This window comes from Diachasma alloeum, unplaced genomic scaffold, assembly GCF_001412515.2.
Source record: "Diachasma alloeum isolate Michigan unplaced genomic scaffold, Dall2.0 Dall_scaffold_00327, whole genome shotgun sequence".
In the NCBI taxonomy this organism is placed as follows: domain Eukaryota; kingdom Metazoa; phylum Arthropoda; class Insecta; order Hymenoptera; family Braconidae; genus Diachasma; species Diachasma alloeum.
This window is the reverse complement of record NW_021680466.1, coordinates 245,945-267,208: the sequence shown is the minus strand read 5'-3', so window position 1 is coordinate 267,208 and position 21,264 is coordinate 245,945. Positions and strand designations below refer to the sequence as shown.

The following is a 21,264-nucleotide window of genomic DNA, read 5'->3' as shown; positions in this document are numbered from 1 at the left end:
CTAAAATTCTGCTTCGCGTATCAATTGATCAATTAATCATGATCATTCATCAACGAAACTCTCACTCTTGAATACTAGTCTGACATTTTAAAAACCGAGTGGAGTAATGCAATGTAACAGAACACAATGTTATTCTGATCATGATCAATGCACGGGGAAAATCAATTTTTTATCATTGATAATTATACACATTAGTTGCATTATGGAATACTGTAGTGCTTATTTTACAAATTACGATTGTCGATAAGAGTGGAACGACACTCATTCTCTCATTATTGAAAAAATTCAATTTCTTCGAAAGGACATTTCTCTCGTTTGTGCTAATGGAGGGAATGTCACACCCAAGAAATCCTAAAACTTGGTAACAGTGCTCTCGTCATCCACAAATGCTAGATTATCTACTCCCATCTTTTCCTCCTCCTCTTCCTCCTCCTCTTCCAACTTCCTGTCCAAAACATTCTCGACACTAGGGGTGAGTGGCAACACCGGTGTATCCTTGCTCAACTTGGGCCAGTCCGCGCCCCTCAGCTCCTCCTGAACCCTCAAGTACTCCTTCCTGCTCTTCTCCGGTTTGTAAAACTTCACCTTGGCCTTCCTCTCGATGACAAAATCAATGATAAACATCTCCACAAACAAGCATATGAGAAAATTAGCAAAGGCCATGCTATGTTATCGACAACTTCCTGGGACCTGTAAATAATTCTTGCTGAATAAATTCTAATAGCACAATTTTCTTTCAACATTCAGTGCTTTTATTTCATATATTTCAATTCATGTTAATCTATATCACATCATGGTCCTAGTACGTTATTTCCTCCTAAAATTCTGCTTCGCGTATCAATTGATCAATTAATCATGATCATTCATCAACGAAACTCTCACTCTTGAATACTAGTCTGACATTTTAAAAACCGAGTGGAGTAATGCAATGTAACAGAACACAATGTTATTCTGATCATGATCAATGCACGGGGAAAATCAATTTTTTATCATTGATAATTATACACATTAGTTGCATTATGGAATACTGTAGTGCTTATTTTACAAATTACGATTGTCGATAAGAGTGGAACGACACTCATTCTCTCATTATTGAAAAAATTCAATTTCTTCGAAAGGACATTTCTCTCGTTTGTGCTAATGGAGGGAATGTCACACCCAAGAAATCCTAAAACTTGGTAACAGTGCTCTCGTCATCCACAAATGCTAGATTATCTACTCCCATCTTTTCCTCCTCCTCTTCCTCCTCCTCTTCCAACTTCCTGTCCAAAACATTCTCGACACTAGGGGTGAGTGGCAACACCGGTGTATCCTTGCTCAACTTGGGCCAGTCCGCGCCCCTCAGCTCCTCCTGAACCCTCAAGTACTCCTTCCTGCTCTTCTCCGGTTTGTAAAACTTCACCTTGGCTTTCCTCTCGATGACAAAATCAATGATAAACATCTCCACAAACAAGCATAAGAGAAAATTAGCAAAGCCCATGGCTAGAATGATGAGAGGCCATTCGAAATTTGGGGGGAGTTGCAGCTGCAGAATCCGAACGATCCATTGCGCCGGCCGAAGAGTTATGTAGGCGCAAACCGCGGTTAAGGCAACAATTGAGAATATGAACGAATTATTCGTGTAAATTGCTTTCCTGTAGGGCTTTCCCCGCGAAAAAATCACGGCTGTTGTGATGTATTGAAACATCGATATGGAGAATACTGAGTAATTCTCGTAGCTCGTGTAGTGGAGAAGTTCGTGGCTGACAAATGGCTTGAACCAGGAAAATTGCTGAACTCCGAAGAAGGATGCTGCTTGGAATGCCGACATTATCGACATTTGGAGGATTAGAGAGGTGAGAGGAGTGAAGGAGAGGATGGAGGTCATGGGGGGATGGGAGGCCAATTTGCCGGCGTATGCTTGAGTTTTACCGAAGAAGAAGGCAAAGTTTACGATCAAGCATATGTCAATGAAGAGGAACTCGATGTCGGTGAGATTGGAGTCTATCGAGTAGAGGATTATGGTGGAGAGGAACTCGGTTAAGGCACATGTTACCATGAATTTGAAGATGCCGAAGGAGGTGACGAGAGCCGCTCGCCCCTGGCGAATCACTTTGGGTACGCAAGTGATGTCGGGAATGCGGGAGGTGAAGGGTGACGCCACGCTGAAACGTAAGTATGTTTGACATAAGTTGATCTATTGAAAAGTTTGAAAAGGGAAAATTACAAGGCTCGACTAAATTCAAACGCAGTCGACCTTGAATACGAAACCGACCTTATATCATAGATATTTTAATGCTGATTTTAAATTTCGTTTGAGAAGTCTTTCTAACTCGTCGAGAGAAGAAAAACTTCTCTTATGAGAAGTCGCCCTCAATTGTGGAGAGGTTTAGTTGTTGAAATAAAGTCGGAAAATAAAGAGATTAACGCACAAGTATACGTATGCATCAAAGTGTACGCAACCAACTTCCGGTCACTTAATTTTACAAGAAAAATAATGAAATTTGGACATTTTCGAGATTTTTTTCACTCACTTCGACTCAACCAATTAGAATGAACCCAAATGCCCTGAACAAATTACATGTTCGTTAATTCATTGTATTTTTTCTGGAAAAAACTACGACCTAATTCATTTTTTTATAAATTTTTTAAACTGCACTTTTTAACACTGCAACATATTTTTCACGAAAACTAGACGTGCTAGAAAGATTTTTCAAAAGAAATTTAAAGTCAGCATCAAAATATCTGTAAAAGGGGACCAGTCTCTTAGAGCCGACGTCGTCCGAATTGTGTCGAACCGTGTACCAGAGTGTAGATTTCTTTATCACCTTGATTCAGCTTCAGACAGTGATATTCCTGCATGAGCTGCCCGAAGAGCTCCACAATCATTCGCCCCATCTCCACACATTGCTGAAATCGAATGGATGAGCTAGTAGGATTAAATCTTTATCCAATTGTCACGTATAGACCATTTCATTCTGAAAATCTGTGGGACATATTGATTCCGTTCACCGAACTGAAAAATCTTCGGAAAAATGATTAAAAATTCTAACAAAAATTGTCATTTAAGATAATATCGATTTGAGACCTCAAAAATTATGATGGATAGGGGAGAGTGGGGCAAAATGAAACAGCGGGGCAAAATGAAATAGTCGATAATACGACTGTTTGACGCAATTCAAGCAAAAAAAATTTTTTTCATCAATTTTTGTTCATCAACTTTTTTTTATTATTGGGAGTACTGCTTAGAATAATCAGTACCCCCAGACTTTCCACTCAGATTTTCAGATTTTCCATTCAGTACAATGGAAAATTATTGCGATGTTTTACGGGAGAAGATCTTGTCAATGGATTAATTGAAAAGAAAATTAAACATTAAAATCCAATGTCTAGAGGAAGGCCCAGGGAGAGACCCAGATTGGGAAAAAGGAAAATGTGATACTGAATTCAACCGAATGAATAAAAAGCGTAATCTGCCTATTCTAAACAATTGAATTATAAGACGAATAAAAGATCATTATTCTCATCAGTACTCCCAATAATAAAAAAAAGTTGAAAAAAAATTTTTTTTTGTTTGAATTGCGTCAAATAGTCGTTTTAAGGCTGTTTGATTTTGTGACATAATTTCAAATTCTTCAGAGGTAAATTTTTCTTTCACGTCATATTTCTATATATATATATATATATATATTTCACATGTATATATATATTATCGGTGAAATTAATAAATTCTGTCCTTTTATGGAGACCGATTATTTAAAAAAATTGAAGATAATCAATTGAAAATGAAAAATTCTTTATAGATTCTTTTCCTCTACTTCGCTATTCACTTCAATCATTAGTCGAATTCTCTTTGATTCATTATCAATATTTATAAGGTATTCATGAGAAAATGAAATTCAATGAATTCCACTTCTTCATTTCAACAAATGAAAAGATCAGCGCGCGCGAGAGCGCGCGCATAGATCTTGTTCCGTAAGAGTTCAAACTCCGTAAAACCCCAAGGGGGATTAAGGATGTTCTACACCCTTTCTGCCAAAATTCACGTTTTTTTAATTTTTCTGGCAAACTTATGATGGAATTGACGTGAAAAAATATAACGTTTTTGCGTTTTGTCATTATTTAATGACTGACGAAATTTTAAGGTGGTGCGAACATTTTCCTGCGTTTTCTCTAAACTTTTAAAAAGAATCACAAAACTGTAGAAAAAACGCATGAAAATTATCGCACCACTACGCAACTTCGTGAGCCATTAAAGAATGACAAACCACAAAATCGTTATATTTTTTCACGTCACTCCCATCGATAATTTGCCAGAAGAATGAAAACAACGTCAATTTTGGCTAAAAGGGTGTCGAACATCCTTAACACGAGAAAAGTGTCGGAAAATCTAGTGACTCTCAGGATGAAAAGGTAGATAGGTCTATCGGAAATGAAGGTGCACCTTACCAACATAATAACCAAGCTGCATTAGCTCTGAAACAAGCTGTTGCTTCTGGTCACTCGTCATCCTCGCAAATACTGCCCCTTTCACACAAATCTTTGGCACCAACTCCGGATAATGCTCTCTCAACAGCTGCCACGTCTGTCCAGTCAGGGCGAAACGATAGTTTGGGGCGGCAAATCCCCTCTCGATTGATTCGTAATTCACCACCAACAGGTTCCCCCTCTGCGGAGAAGCCCTGGCCGGCACCCCTTGCACATTGAAATAAATCTTGGCATCGGCTTTTTGTTCTGAAGGTATGACAGTGACATTGATAACTGTCTCGTCTCTCTCCAGAATTTTACACTCTTTGGCGACACTCACAGCCGTCTGTATGTTGTCACCTGTGATCATCAGGATCTGGATATTTGCTTCCCTCAACTCCTCAATCACTCGAATTGTCGGCTCCTTCAGTCTGTTCTCCAGGATGACGAGACCCAAGAACTCCAGGTCCTTCTCAATTTGATCGCGGTGCATCTTTTGAATCTTGGCGAAATTGGAGGTGATGAAGCTCCTTCCAATAGCGATTACCCTGTACCCTTGCTCTGTATATTTTTGCAACTCCGACACAATATTCACGGGAATAGTCTCGGGTTTACTCAGACTGAGGATCATCTCGGGTGATCCTTTAGTGTAAACTCTGAAGTGATCAGTTCCCAGGACCCTGACAACCGTGGACATCCGTTGAAGCGAACTTGAGAATTGGTATTGCTGGATAATTCCGATTTCAGATACTTGGTTCATGTTCTCTGTGAACATCTGGGAAGAGTCCTGTGGGGGTTTGACAACTGTTGGGGCCAGGAGGTCGTATTTACTTGTGTCCTCGACATCCGGCTCTTCGAGGGTCCACCCAGTGCTCTCAAACATCTTCACGTCGAGGGGATCCCCACAAAGTTGATTGTTTATCAGAGTTAAACTGTGGCAAACGAGCATTCCCTCGAATATCGAGTGATTTCTTAGCTTCGGGACGTCCTTCTCAGCTTCCTGAAAGCTCGCATTCGAGTTTGGCACCACTCCCCACATGTCTAGACCATCTTCGGTGAGGGTGCCTGTCTGAAGAACAATCAGGACAAGATGAATGGCTAATTTTCATTAAGGGGAGACGGAACCCCTTTGTCTACATCAAATCTTAGAATTGTGTTTTCTCCTACAATTATTAATTTCTATCTATGAAATTACTTTATCGACTCGATTATCGCATTGTTGAGTCAATGAAGTAGTTTAATGAATAAAAAATGATAATGGCAGGAGAAAATACAATTCTAAAGGTAATTACTTTGTCGAAGCAGATGCAATTGATACTCCCAGAGACGTTGATAACTCTGCTATTGATGCAGTATATCTGCGCTTTCTTAAGCCTCGCCTGGGCGTAGAGTTTTCCGACGGTCATTGCAGCAGGCAGGGCCGGTGGAATGACAATCGTGATGACGTCCAACGCCTTAATGGCAATATAGGAAGCAGTGACACCTCTAGAGGCCTTCGTTACAACAGTGTAGAGAAATCCCAAAAATGAAATCACTGCTAGAATTCCTATGAACTTGTAGGAATCTTGATCGAACTTGAAATCCGCTGGTGGGGGGTACAGAATAGCGGCAACCAGGGCACCTCTGTTTGTCTGGAGGCCAGTGCGGATGACTCTTGCGAGGACCGGACCGTCTCCATAGAATCTAAATCGAATGAACGTAAAAATAAATATTTTCATCACGCTGTGACGAAAAGTGAACTTTTCGGCACGCTCCGCGTGCCTAAAAGTCCAATTTCCGCCACATTGTGATGAAAAATATTGTTCGTAACTCGTGAAAAAATGTTTTTTAGCTCGTGGGATTATATCACGAGCCGAAGGCTCCTCCCTCTCGCCAAAAAACACTTTTTTGCGCTCGTTACGAAATATACTATTTATCAGTTATTATGAAACTATAAATTTTATATCACGCAGTGCAATGAGTCGAGTTTATCGCACGCCTGCTTCCAACTCACCTTCTGGGCGGTGCACTGAGAGAAAAACAAGCACGTTGTCAAACAAGTCTTGTTTGAGCCAACAAAATCGCTAGTTGAAAATTGTCAAAAATGAATTTGTTCGATTCGAATTTGAAAGTATCAAATATGAATAATTGCTCTGCTTTCGACAACAGAAAAATCCACATAAATCCCACTATGGATTTATGTGGATTTATGTGTGAAGAGGGTTCATTTCTTGTATTATACGAAATATTTGGCTCAAGAGGCGGATAATTCACACCAGACGGTGTCTTATCAGGATGAAAGAATCTCATATAGACGAAAATTTATCAACACGGAGAGAAATGTTCAGTAAAAATTACGGAACTCACAATTCGCTCACCGATTACGGAATCGACTCAGAAAATTTAAGTGACGGTATCGTAATTTTTCACAGGAGATTCAGATAAAAATTGCGAAACGCTCTGGAAAAATTCCGTGACAGTTCCGTCAAATTTCCTACAACCGCATTTCGCTCCGGAATTACGGAACAGATACGTAATTTTTATTGAATATTTCTCTCCGTGAACAAATATCTTATCCCTAAGTTAGAAGATTGCTATCATATCATTATTATTGTTTCATTTAAGGGTTCATTTCTTGTCTGTGATTATTAGACAGTCGAAACGAAAAACTACTATGCCTTGTTTCGCATAAAACAAAGATTTTTCGGGAGCAAAATACGTGTGGGAGTGTCGAATAACGAAGGAGTAGTGCTAGAAATGATATTTCTTGCGTGTACAGAGAATGCAATTTTTTTTGAACTACTAAATCTATTTTTGCGACAAAAATTTTTCATTCCGACGCTCTCTCCCCATGTTTGGCACAAAAAAATCCTTTTTTGATAATTTTCAAAAAACGATTTTCTTGGCACAAGTGAGACTTGTTTGAGAACTTTCTCGTTTTTCTCTCAGTGTGTGACATAAACTATTATAGATCACTCGGGCATAAACTTCGTTTTCAACGAATGTGAGGACACTCCTCGCCTTCGGCTCGGCCCGTAAACTTCACATTCGTCGAAAACGAAATTTGTGCGCTGGTACTCTAATGTGTTATTTATTACCTCGTTTGAATTAGTATCGTGCCGCTGTAGAGGGTGTGTTGAGAGGACTCTTTCCGATCGTAGAGAATTTTTTTCGGAGTTAGAGGGGTTTTAGTGACTGGTACAGATTCGCCTGAAAAATGCCCGTGATAGAGACAATTTATACATTTTGGTTTCAAATGGGAGCTTTGTAATCGCTCAAATTTAAGGTTCGAATTTTTTGTGGTAGGGTCAGCGTTGGGCATCTGTCGATGACCGCAGTTTTTTACATGACATTGTAAAAAACACGTAATTTACGTAATAAATGTAAAAAATGTAAAAAACTAGCCGACGTTACCTTTTATCGTAAACCGTGAAGCTTCGCGAAGATTATACCTCGCAAGGATGATAAACCACGAGGGTCTCACCTCGTAAGGGTCATGCCGTGTAAGGGATGAATTTTACAAGGGTCAATCTCATTATTTATTGATCTCTATTGAATTCGTTGCGTCATCATCTTGTGTCTTGACATTAACTTGTTTCATTCAGCATTCTTAAATGACAAAACTAATTCAATTGTCTTTGGTAGCTTTTTTGAACTCTTCAGACAAAATGGTTCTTTTCAGGCTCCAACTGGGCTTTTCCCAGGCTCCAGATAATAAAGCGGAAAATCCAATAAAGCTCAATAGGGTAATGAGAGTGACTTTCTCACAATGGAGATGACTTGTGACATTGGTCTTTTGCAACGTTTGACCCTCGTGAAATTTACTCTTTACGAGGTATGAGGCTCATGTTTTTGACTTTCTTAAAATGCCGCGAATCGAGGATTTTAATCACTCGAGTTAGGATAGTAGATTATGTCATCAGGCGGTAAAAGTATTATCTGGCGAATGTCTTCGGCTCGGATTATAAAGCCATATTCGCCAGATAATGCTTCTATCGCTGTATGACATATTGTATTTTATGTCGCGCCGTGCAATAAGTCGAGTTTATCGCACGCTGCGCTTCGCGCAGCTTACTCAAAACTCGACTTCTGCACGACTTGACATAAAATATTATAGAGCACTCGGTAATAAATTTCGTTTTCAACGAATGTGTGTACGGACCTCGCCTTCGGCTCGGCCTGTAAACTACAAAACTACTTCAAAAATGTCCTATCTCCTTTAGATGACGAGATTTTCCCACTGTTTCATTTTGCCCCGTGTTTCATTTTGCCCCATGCTCCCCTACTATACTTGTTTATTTAATAAAAAACATTGTCCACTTGTTTGACGTGCGATTGAGAAATTTTACCTGTGAGCATTGATTCATTGAGAATACAATGTCCAGTAAGTAATACTGCGTCGCAAACGACAGTTCCTTGGTGTCTTGGTAGCTCGATAACATCACCCGGGACTAGTTCGGCACTGGAAACAGTGTCGAAGGTCCCGCAACTTCTCCTCACACGCACCGTCTCGGTAGAAGCCACTGTTCCATGAAGATTTTTCTGATTCTACAATCAATATGAACATCTAGTTTTTTTATGATAGTAGGGTAAACAGGCCAATAGCAGGATGATTAAGGAAATATTAAACTTCATTAAGGGGAGACTACTGAGTTTTCAAAATCGTGGGTTATTGGAGTGAGACTTTTCATACGTAGAAGATCGATTATATAGATCTGAAAATGAATAATTAGTGCAAAAAAAAATTTTTTTATTGTTCGTTTACCCGGAAACGCTTAAAATGCCAAAAACAGTCCAGAATCTCCAATTCTTGAGCTACGGAGGATTTTTTTTTTCTAAATTATCGGAAAAATATGTGGAATAATAATTACGAGCTAGTTGTTTTTTAATTCGCTTCTTGGATCGCTAAATGTGCGTTTTTTGTATTTTTTTTACACAAATAGTGATTTTTTTTATATGAAAAAAACCGGAATCAGCTGTGTAGGAGTCGAATTCCAAAAAACTAAACGAAATTTAATTTAGATAATACTGACTGGGTATGAATTTTTTCAAATTTTTTCCATGCAATTTAGTTGAAAAATTTAAGAACTGAAAATATCCAAAAGTACAGCGTAGCCCGGCCGAAGGGTAGAGCTACTTTAATCACTTCGGCCACCGTCGTCGGTTATAAACATCTAGTTAACGATCAACTAATTTCGTTCATCACGAAAGAAATGTAATAATACGAATGAAAAAGATATCATGCAGATAATCGTTTCTTTTGAATACTTACGCGGCGTGTCTGAAGGATAGAACTGCTTATTCCAAACAGAGACATGAGAATAATTGCTGCTGTGTAATAATAATAACCATCGGCAAACCAGACAGCCAAAGTGAATACTTGAAACATGTAAAATGGGTTGAATACTTCGAGCAACAGCAGAACCATTATGCTCTGCATTGGCACTATTATCTCATTTTTTCCATAGACTATTCTCCTGAAAATTCAATGGACTATGAATAAAATTAAAGAATTAAGAACAATCAGCAAAAACGATGAATATTTAACGGAATGGTGACTCATTTATTTGTTTCGTTTATTTTTTTTCCACGTATTCTTCAATGTGAAATTATTTAGAGAAAATTATTGTTAATTATTGTTAACCCTAGATTGGTCACCGTACGAGGGAAACCCCGTCCCGCCTCATTTTTCTTTCAATTACAATTGACTGGCTAACCGGCAAAATAAAAATAAAATTGACTTTGTCAATTCAAGTGTATAAAGAATTATAGTAGTTTTTAGAACAACATTTGTCCCGAAATTCCTGGAGAATACAAATTATTTCGAACAGATGAATTATTTTTTCTCATGTTGAATGAAATTGCCTATGACGCGACGTTGCCGGAAACTCGCTAAACGCGGCCGGGTAGTGTAGAGTGAATTCGGCAACGCTAGAACCTAACCCTTAATGTAGCTCTACCCTTACGGTAAATTCAAAGATTGTTGAAAACTGCAGAAAATTGCAGAAAACTCAATTAGATTCGGAATCCTAATTTTTTTCTCAATTTAACTATCGTTGTGGTTTTTCAAAGAAGAAATGTTTAAAAATCAGGATTTTACCCGGTGGCTTATGTGATAATCAACATTTCCATTGTAATCAAAGATTAGAATCTGAATTTTTTTTCATTAGATGTGAAAAAAAATCAAGATTTTTTTTGACACCTCATAAAAAATAATCCACCGTTTTGCAAACAAGTTTTATTATTTATTTATAAGAGGAAAATGTTTGAAAAAGTATCAATATTTTGCGAAATTCAATTTAGATAATACTGACTGGGTATGAATTTTTTCAAATTTTTCCCATGCAATTTAGTTGAAAAATTTAAAAACTGAAAATATCCAAAAGTACAGCGTAGCCGGGCCAAAGGGTAGAGCTATTTCAAGTGGTCGCAGCTCTCCACCGAACGGAGTTAGTCGCACGGTAAGAGAATCCCTGCCCCGTGTATTCTACGATTTCGAGAAAAAAAAGTTGACCAAAAAACATTTATCCCACGTTCGCAGGTAATTTTGAACTTTCAATGAATAAGAAACAGGGGTATAGAAGCGAAATAGTTGTCAGATACCCCAAGAACTCGATTTGAAAAAGTGCAAAATTATGAAATTTTGAGGTTAAACATGAAAATTTTCAGCGAGTCGAGTTTTCAGAAGGTTGTAACAATTCATTGGTGTACGTTTGGACCGAAAAAAAGATGTTGATGTGTTTCTTATATTTGAAGTAGGAATACAATTTTTTTTGGATTTTTCATTCGTCAAGTTTTTGTGTAAAAGAAAAAATCCAAAAAAGGCGGGGATTCCCCATTATGCGAGCGCGTAAGGGGGAATCCCCGCGGAGATGACCAATCGCAGGGTCGCGTTTGGTGACCAGACTGGGGTTAATGGCTATTTATTTTTTACCTCAACAGTTGCTCCTCTTTAGAGAGACCTTTATTGAAGCCCAGATGCAATTCTGTGCAGGGCACGTATTTATCCAGTGCCACCAGCATTGCAAATTCACTTTGAATTTCGTCCCATATGTAACATTGTTTTTTGAACCAAAATGCGCGGTATTCCAGGACATCACGTTTCGTACCGTTTTCGAGACTTATGCTCAATTTCTGGCATTCAATTCTACTGAGTAATTCGGGTTCTGGATTCCCCAGCCGTTTCAACATCTCAGGAGATCTATAATTATTTTTTCACAAGTTCATTCTCAAGATTTGCTGCATCTTTTACGAGGAATCATCTTAAATATAATAAATCCGTAGCCCATTTTTTGGCCGCGATTCACGCAAAAATGACTGAATGGATTTCAATGGTATTTTTATTATACTATTACATAGTTTAGGGTCCCCAATCGGCTTTAGGCTATAATATAATATTATATTATAGGCTATAACATAATATAGCCTATAATATTATATCTTAAAAAGAAAACGCGGCATTTTCAATTTCTTCAGTGGTAAATTTTAGTGGACATGTATATTTATCATCGGTGAAATTAATAAATTCTGTCCTGTTATGGAGACCGATTATTTTAAAAAATTGAAGATAATTAATTGAAAATGAAAAATTCTTTATAGATTCTTTTACTCTACTTCGCTATTCACTTCAATCATTAGTCGAATTCTCTTTGATTCATTATCAATATTTATAAGGTATTCATGAGAAAATGAAATTTAATGAATTCCATTTCTTCATTTCAACAAATGAATAGATCAGCGCGCGCATAGATTTTGTATTGCACAGTTTAGTATGCATCGTAGAAACTTCTCAAAAATTCTAAAGCTTTCTGGAAAATTCTAGAATATTTTTAAGATTTCTATAAAGTTTGAGGATATTGTCGGGTTTTATAGAAAGTTCGAGAAAATCCTTTGGTTTCACAGAGAGTTTGAAAGAACTCTTGAATTTTCTAGAAAATTCGGAGGAATTCTCGAGTTTTCTAAAAAAAAAAAAATTTATATCAAATGAGCAACTTTCAAATTCTGATTGACTAACTGCGCGGCCCGACTTTGACCGGACAGAATGAGAGAAAATTGAATACCAGGATTTTTGAGAATTCCTGCAATTAAAAAAAAACACCTCAATGTTTTCTTTTACTTGAGAGTTTTTCAAAGTAAGTAAAGTAATTGATGAAATTCTCGGGTGTTCTAGTAAAGTCGAAAACATTCACGTGTTTTTTTTTCAATTGCAGGAATTCTCGAAAATCGTGGTATTCAATTTTCTCTTATTCTGCCCGGACGAAGCCGAACCACAGAGCCAGTCTACCTTAAATTCTTTGTTCCAATGACTCTGATGTCCTTCACAGAATAGGTTTTGTATTTTCCTTGATAATCGTCCTGAAAAATCAATAGAGACAATCAATTTTACTTTGCCTAGAAATTTAATTGATCACTAGTATATATTTGTTGCTCTTACTATTATGAGTAATCTCGTTGCTCGACTCAGCGGACATTTTCGATAAGTGGCGTACAACTGCAAGTGAGGATACCAGTGGAAGAATAATCGAAGAATTCCAAGTGTTAACAGGTAGAACACATACGTCAGAAATGTGCAGATGTAACTTCGTTCGTAGCCATTTATTTGCTGGAATAATAAACAATCAGCAACCTTTTATTATCCAAAATTAACTTTGGTTCACTGAGAGAAAAACAGCCGAGTTCTCACACAAGTCGTACTTGTGTCGAAAAAATTCTCGTTAAAAATGATCAAAAAAAGATTTTGTTGTGCCAAACGTGCACCGAGATTGAAAATTTTTTCCGCAAAAATTCCCGTAAATTTTGTGAATTGCCGAAAAGTTTTAGAAAAAACGCAGGAAAATGATTGGACGATGATGAAATTTCGTGAGTCATTAAGTAATGATAAAACGCAAAAACGGTAGATTTTTTCACACCAATCCGACCAATAATTTGCCAGAAAAATTCAAAAAACGTGAATTTTTGCGAAAAGGGTGTAATACATCCTTAAGGGGTCTCCTCAGTAGAGCAAAACGAGGATAGGCGCGGGGGTGAGTGGAGCCTAAAATGGTGAAGTTAATGAGATTATTTTTGAAAGAGACGAAACATCAAACATGGCGTACGTTGGATAGTGCCAGACATCGCGCCAATTATTTTTATCGATAATTTATTCAACAAATTAACGGCAGAGCTCGATGAGACTTCAAACCCGTATTTTCCAGACTTTAATGTAGATAAATATGGTTTCCTTTATTGGCTAGCACATTGTCAACAGGGTGAGGGGTAAGGGACAAAATAGCGTTCATAAAGCCCATCTATAAACCGAAATTTGAATGATTCACAAAAAACGAACGAAACGATAAAACTTCTCAGAGTTTTTTTAACAATTTTCCTTCACCCATTCTTGATTATTATATGGCATATTCAATTCGCTCGCACATTGTCGTTTTATGGTAACGGTTACTGGGGGGACCCCTTAGTGTTTGCGACTTTCAAATTCGATCCAAACAATTATTTTTCTGGTAATTTTCAACTAACGATTTTGTTGGCCCAAATAAGAATCGTTCGAGAACTTGTTCGTTTTCCTCTCCGTGTTGATCTATTTTGATTTCTCATTTACCAATTCTTCAGTGTCATGACCAGAATTAATTTTCTGCCACGTCGGATCCGACTTTTTATCAGTATTTAACCCTGAAAGATTATTGTAAATAGTAAATTAATTTTTGCTCCATGCATTCTGATTTCATGTTCTACTCTCATTCCACGTTCAATCATCATAGTACTCGTGAAAGTAAATGCTGGTTATTGTCACACACGCTGAGACCGATGCTAATATCACGGTCAAACGAGTTTTTCATTTTTTTTTACAATCACTGATTATTTTCTTGTAATAAATTTATCATGTCTTACCATTGAGATTTGTCATAACGTCCGCAGCACTAATCCAGTGAATTAAACTTTCCCTTGGATTCTAATGCAGGCAATATTTGTTTTGGGATGGAGAGAACTCGACTGTTACTGAAAGAACAAATAGAACTGCTCATCTGACTCAGCATGAACTCGTAGAACACTCTAGGGGTCACGAAGCGTGAAGACATGACGAAATATTACTACATTTTTTATTTTCGGGGTCATTACGATAACTCCTCTATGAATCGGAATGTTAGGAACCTTGATGCTTATTAGATTATATTTTTTCTCAAGCGTAACCGCGGGCCGTTTACCCCTTCCTCATTATCTAAGCTTTACATTTAGGTTTAATTATATCTTTGAAAACATGGGTTTCTACGCAGATTATTGTGGCCTTCGCAGAGGCTTTTATGGGCACTTTTGCTTCCGCATGAAAGCATGGTAATCGCTCAATTCTGACAGTCTCCAATTTTGATTGGAGATGATGTATAATGGTCTGAAATGTAAAAATACGAAGTTTGACGACCATGTCTGTATGTGAGCATGCCATCAAATTGAGTAATTAAGGGTGCCAAGTGAATTTGACAAAAGATTCAAAAACAATTTTTTCTTTCCCTCCATCATTGGAGAAATATGTATTCATCCATCTGACGAAATTTCAAACCCGCAACCGGAACTAGACATCGAGGAAATAAATGCGGAAAATCCTCTATTTCGCGTGACGAACTTCGAGAAAGTTTCACCCCGGTACCCCATTGTTTTTTGTCGCCGTCACATTGAACACATCATTCCCCATATCTTCAAATTTTTTCAAATTTTTCTTGAGTTCCTAGGGGGTTGAAACGTTCAATTTAATCAAAACTCCATAAGAGGCCGTGTATAAGACTGATTTTGTTTATTTAATTTCTCGATATCCATAAGTTCTAAAATTTGAAAATGGTCACCGATGTTCACCATCTGTCTAATACTATTAATTTAAAAAATTATAACTTTGTTGGTCAATGTCAATTTTCAAGGTCATCGCCAAATTCACTTGACACCCTTAAGTGGCTAACGTAATTCCAAAAAATCAGAAATTTTGTCAGATTATGGGTCTTAACCCTAGACCTATAATCTGGTCACCATGCGAGGGAATTGCCGCAACACGTCGTTTTATTCACCTTGCCATCGACTGGTTGACCGGAAAAATTTGAGAAAAATTGAATTCGTCAATTGAAGTATCTGGATAATTCTAGTATTTTTTTTCAATATTGTATCTTTAATTCTGGGAGAAACAAAATTATTTCCAACTCACTGCATCAGTAGTTTCGGAGATATTCGACTTTTTCTGAAAATCTTTTATATGCAATATCCTCAAAACTACGCAACCGATTTCACTGTTTTTTCAAAATATTCGTTTCGATGCCTTCTATCTAAATCAATCGAAACATATCAGTAGCGAAGTGGTAAAACGGTTTAAGTCGACCCATCTCCCTGTTGAGTTTTTGAGGAATATTTCCGAATCTAAGGGAGATAGCGAAATTTTCGTATTTACATTTGTTGTAGCTCTCAATCGGCCCTACAAAAAAGGTTATAACAAAAATTTTTCTATCTCCTTTAGATTCTGAGGTTTTCATTGAAAACTGGTTAATAGTCAAAATTGACTTGTAATTTTTCACAGGAGATTAAGATAAAAATTACGGAACGCTCCGGAAAAATTCCGTGACAGCATCGTAAAATTTCCTACAACCACATTTCGCTCTGAAATTACGGAAAAGATGGGTAATTTTTACTGAATATTTCTCTCCGTGCGCCCAACAATAACCGGTCAAATTGAATCGCTTCACAAACGAGCCGGAATAAGAAAGAAACATTCAAGAAATTATCGGAGAGTTGGAACGTGACAATTGCCTCGAATATTCAATAATAAAAAACTCCACTTGAGTGCACACCACGTGAACAAAGTGATAATTTTTCACTCAATACGCAGTGGCATACCGAATCCTCAATTTTATCACCTGAAAAAAAAATCACTTGCTAATTTTCGAACTGCAGATTTTTTCTTTATGAACGGAAAAATTGATCGGAATATCTAAGTGAAGGTCACAGTGGACGAAAAAGTTGCGAGCGATAATGTTGCCTTGATTAGTCCTTAAGTTCTCGTGAATGTGGTGTACACAGCGGGAATGAAAATATTGATAATTACTGTGGTTATCGCGCCGGAACCTTAACCGAGTGACTAACTAGTGTTTTCCACCCGTTTGAGTGGAATTGAAGGATTTTATTCTACGTTTGTTCCTCTGTCGATTATTGAGGATATCCAAGTACTGTGATACCTATTCGAAATCAAATTGCTGTTTTATCAGTAATAATTACTGTACTCATTTATAGGACAAAAACTATTGTCCACTTGTTTTTGCTCTAGTGAAATGCGTTTCTACTTTTGGAGTCGAATTTATTATTTAAACTTTGCAGGTCGGAATTCGAATTTCGATATTGAACCGTTAGAAAACATTTTAAACATCTGAAAAAAAATTAGAAAGTTTACTTTTGCAAGATTGCAAAACAATCAATTTTCCATCATAAAAATTATTTGTGCATAATGGTAACAAATTGATTCATGTTCAGAAATTTAAAACTTTAAACAATTTCAATTATTTATTTCAGTATCGAAGTGGTAAAGCGGTTTAAGTTGATTTATCTCCTAGTTGAGTTTTTGAGGAATATTTCGGAATCTAAGGGAGATGACGAAATTTTCGTAATTACATTTGTTGTGGCTCTTAGTCGGTTCTACAAAAAAGGTTGTAACAAAAATTTTGCTATCTCCTTTAGATCCCGAGATATTCATTGAAAACTCGTCAATAGTCAAAATTGACTTGTACCGTTTTACTACTTCGCTACTGATTTATAGACAATAAATGTTTTAAATATTAATAATTAAGTGCAACATGTAATTTGAATGACACTAAATTTTCGTGATTTTTTCAATTTTTTCTTACGCAATTTAACCAACAAATTTGATGATTGAAAATGGCTGAAGCTGCAGAGTGGTCTACATCAAACTGTAAGAGATGCTGGGATATCCTTAATTGGGTTTTTTGCGTAAATTGCATAAGATGCATTTTTTTAATGAAAAATATGCATTATTTACTCGAAAGAATATCAGAAGTTGAGATTCCGGATTCTTTCAGAAACATTTTTCCGACAATTTTACATGAATTGCGCAATTTTTTATAAAAACAAAACGACATTAGCTGATGGTAGGAATGCAATAAAAAAAACTAGTTCGTAATTGTTATTGTACACATTTTTTCAAAGTTTTTGAAAAAAAGGCGTCTGTAGTTAAAAAATTGGAAGCCCTGGACTATCGACTTAGAAATTATTCTCCTTTCTTTCATTGAATAAAATATATAGTAATGAAACGCAAAATTCATCAATAAATCAACCGCCTCAAGAGTTAATGAAGTGATAATGATGGATTTATTGCAATCAAAGTGCAACACTTCATGAATAAATTCAATTATTGACTCATTATGTACAGCACCAGTTACAACTGGATACCGTTACCATTACAAAATTAAAAATGGCGGAACAATTAAAGTGGAATAAAAAATTAATGATAATAAAAAATGAAGGACGTGGGTATGATGCTGACGGTGAACGTTACGCTGGAAATTTCTCAATGGTTAGAATTATTATACATGAAAGGATCTGATGGGGACGATATAGATAGTATCGAGGTCATTAAACGCACCGTGATGACACTGGTACGTGGTCAGTTTTTTAGTGGAAGCTAATGGTGTTGTTGCATAATGTAACGATTTTACTTTCATTTTGCGAGTCAAAGGGCATTATTGGTCGTTGACCAATCACATGTATTAATGGCTTTTCAATAAATAAATAAATTATTAATTTCTTTGCTCTATTCATTCTTCATGTTTGAACAAATTTTTAAAAATCATAATAGCATAAAATATTGTGTCTCCTCCAGACGTTTTGCGATAAGGGAAGAAAATAATTACGATTGTTTTTCCTCGTTCAACCGATTCTGCAGATTCTGTAATCTTTTTTTCAATTTCTCTTTGCTACAATCATGAAAGTCAATTATCTTCATCCAACTCTTCGGCAGTAATTCACTTCAGTAAATCCATGGGCGCAAAAAAATTATCAATAGCTTTTCAATAAATAAATAACTTAGTGTTTTCTTTGCTCTATTCATTCTTCATAATTTTTATCAATTTAAAAAAAATCAACAAGACTATAAAATATTGTGTCTCCTCCAGACGTTTTCCGATAAGGGGAGAAAATTATTACAGTTGTTTTTCCTCGTTCAACCGATTCTGCAGATTCTGTAATCTTTTCTTCAATTTCTCTTTGCTACAATCATGAAAGTCAATTATCTTCATCCAACTCTTCGGCAGTAATTCACTTCAGTAAATCCATGGGCGCAAAAAAATTACCAATAGCTTTTCAATAAATAAATAACTTAGTGTTTTCTTTGTTCTATTCATTCTTCATAATTTTTATCAATTTAAAAAAAATCAACAAGACTATAAAATATTGTGTCTCCTCCAGACGTTTTGCGATAAGGGAGGAAAACAATATCTATTTTTTTCTTCATTCAATCGATTCTCCAGATTCTATAATCTTTTCCTCAATTTCCCTTTGCTACAATCACCAAAATCTTATCTCCATTCAACTTTCCGGCATTAGCCCTCGATAATTTGGGCTTTGCCGCCAGCCTTCATCCGCTGCATGTTTAGCGCAGCGCAGCTAGGTTAAACCGAACGCGCGGTTGCCACGTTGGCGTTTACCGCTACGTGCGCATTTCAAGTGCGGCAGTGAATGTAGCAACACTGTCGCTCGAGCGGCCGACAGGGACTCACTCGTACCGGACGGTGCGGCGCCGCCCTAGTGGAAAATCCAAAATTATAGCGTCACATACCTGATCAGAATCTGATATGATAACCTGACTAAAATTTTCATTCGGGTATGATTCAGTTTGAGAGTGAAATTCGTAAGTGTCCTGGTAGCTCAGATGGTAAGAGCACCCGACGCGACATTGGGAGGTCCCGGGTTCGACTCCGGCTATGAAGTTACTAATTTTTCCTCTCAAAATTTTTTTTATTTAATTAATGCCTAATGATGGTAGGCGGTGAAACCCTAGTGGAAAATCCAAAATTATAGCGTTATATGCCTGATCAGAATCTGATATGATAACTTGATCAGTGTCTGATCAAGACCTGACTAAAATTTCCATTCGGGCGCTTTGCTGTGCGTTCGACGTTTGTTTTTTTTTACTAAACAAATTTTCCGAGAAAGAAATGGACAAGCCAATGCTTAGTAAAAGGATTGAACTAGGGACTCTTTTTTTCAGAATTTTTAAGCGTCGAGGAACACGCTGAAATATAAAAAAACGAAAACGAGCGGCGCCGCACGCATTGAGCGAGTGATCGAGAGTTCACTCACCTCAGTAAATCCACGGGCATAAGAAATTTACAATGGCTTTTCAATAACTAAATGACTTATCGTGTTCTTTGCTCTATTCATTTTTCACAATTGTTATCAATTTAAAAAAAATCATAACAAGAGTATAAAATATTGTGTCTCCTTCGGACGTTTTGCGATAAGCGGGGAAACCAATAACGGTTTTTTCCTCATTTTCAATCAATTCTCTAAATTCTATTATCTTTTCTTCAATTTCCCTTCGCTACAATCACCAAAATCTTATCTTCATTCAACTCTTCAACTTTAACTCACCTCGGTAAATACACGGGCACAAGAAATTTACAATATCTTTTCAACAAACAAATAAATTATCGTTTCCTTTGTTCTATTAATTTTTCCTAATTTTTATCAATTTTAAAAAAATCATAATAATAGTATAAAATATTGTGTCTCCTTCAGACGTTTTACGATAAGGGAGAAAAACAATAACGGTTTATTTTCCGCATTCAATCGATCCTCCAGATTCGATAATCTTTTCCTCAATTTCCCTTTGCTACAATCACCAAAATCTTACCTTCATTCAACTCTTCGGTGTTCATTCACCTCAGTAAATCCACGAGCACAAGAAATTTACCAATAGCTTTTCAATGAATAAATAAATTATTAATTTCTTTGTTCTCTTCATTTTTTCCTAATTTTGATCAATTTAAAAAAAATTATAACAAGACAAGACAAATTCGATAATTTTTTCTCCAATTTCCCTTTGCTACAATCACCAAAATCTTATCTTCATTCAACACTTCAACTTTAACTCACCTCACTAAATCCACGGGCACAAGAAATTTACCAATATCTTTTCAATGAATAAATAAATTATCAATTCCTTTGTTCTATTCATTTTTCCTGATTTGTATAAATTTTTTAAAAAACAACAATCGTACAAAATATTGTGTCTCCTTCAGACGTTTTGCGATAAGGGAGAAAAACAGTAACGGTTTTTTTTCTCATTCATTCGATTCTCCAGATTCTATAATCTTTTCCTCAATTTCCCTCTGCTACAATCACCAAAATCTTATCTTCATTCAACACTTCAGTATTAACTCACCGCAGTAAATCCACGGGCAGAAGAAATTTCTTAATCCCACGAGATAACCGAAACCACTCGAAAATTCTATTTGCCTTTGCTTATCAGTGAGAAAAAAAAATTTAAACAGTCATTAAATCCACATTTTCTATTCCTACAGTCGATCAAATTGAGTAGAATATTTTTTTCGTTTGCACATTTATGCAATAATTTATTACTCCCGTCACTGATGAATGAGTGGATAAACGTGAATTTATCTATTTTATTCACTCAATGCTCTGCGTATGCTTTCTTTTTTTTCCAATTTACAAAAATTACTTGTACGCACGATTGAAAATCCGGCACGGAACTGACACTTGCCCGACTGCCACTCGTCTCTGTTTCGTACTGTCATGTGAAAATAAAAAACTCCCACCACTGTCACCGGCTGCCCCCCCCCCCCCCCC

General features: G+C 36.6%; 1 protein-coding gene across 3 annotated transcripts; it reads right to left on the bottom strand.

Moving 5' to 3' along the window:
- Positions 1-328: 328 nt before the first annotated feature.
- Positions 329-21,183, bottom strand: LOC107040324 (probable cation-transporting ATPase 13A3). Of its 3 annotated transcripts, XM_015260367.2 has the most exons (14): positions 20,840-21,183; positions 14,308-14,415; positions 14,018-14,088; positions 12,860-13,027; positions 12,710-12,780; positions 11,360-11,626; positions 9,698-9,902; positions 8,775-8,973; positions 7,524-7,635; positions 5,739-6,129; positions 4,429-5,515; positions 2,808-2,889; positions 1,442-2,144; positions 329-624 (listed from the first exon to the last, which is right to left on the bottom strand). In XM_015260367.2, the coding sequence occupies exons 2-14, from the start codon at positions 14,321-14,323 to the stop codon at positions 352-354; spliced, it is 3,645 nt and encodes a 1,214-aa protein (XP_015115853.1). In that variant the 5' UTR covers positions 14,324-14,415; positions 20,840-21,183; the 3' UTR covers positions 329-351. The 3 variants fall into 3 exon arrangements, with proteins under 3 accessions (XP_015115853.1, XP_015115852.1, XP_015115851.1); XM_015260366.1 differs by having other exon boundaries at positions 532-2,144; positions 14,308-14,433; XM_015260365.1 differs by having other exon boundaries at positions 532-2,144.
- Between the last annotated feature and the right edge of the window lie 81 nt (positions 21,184-21,264).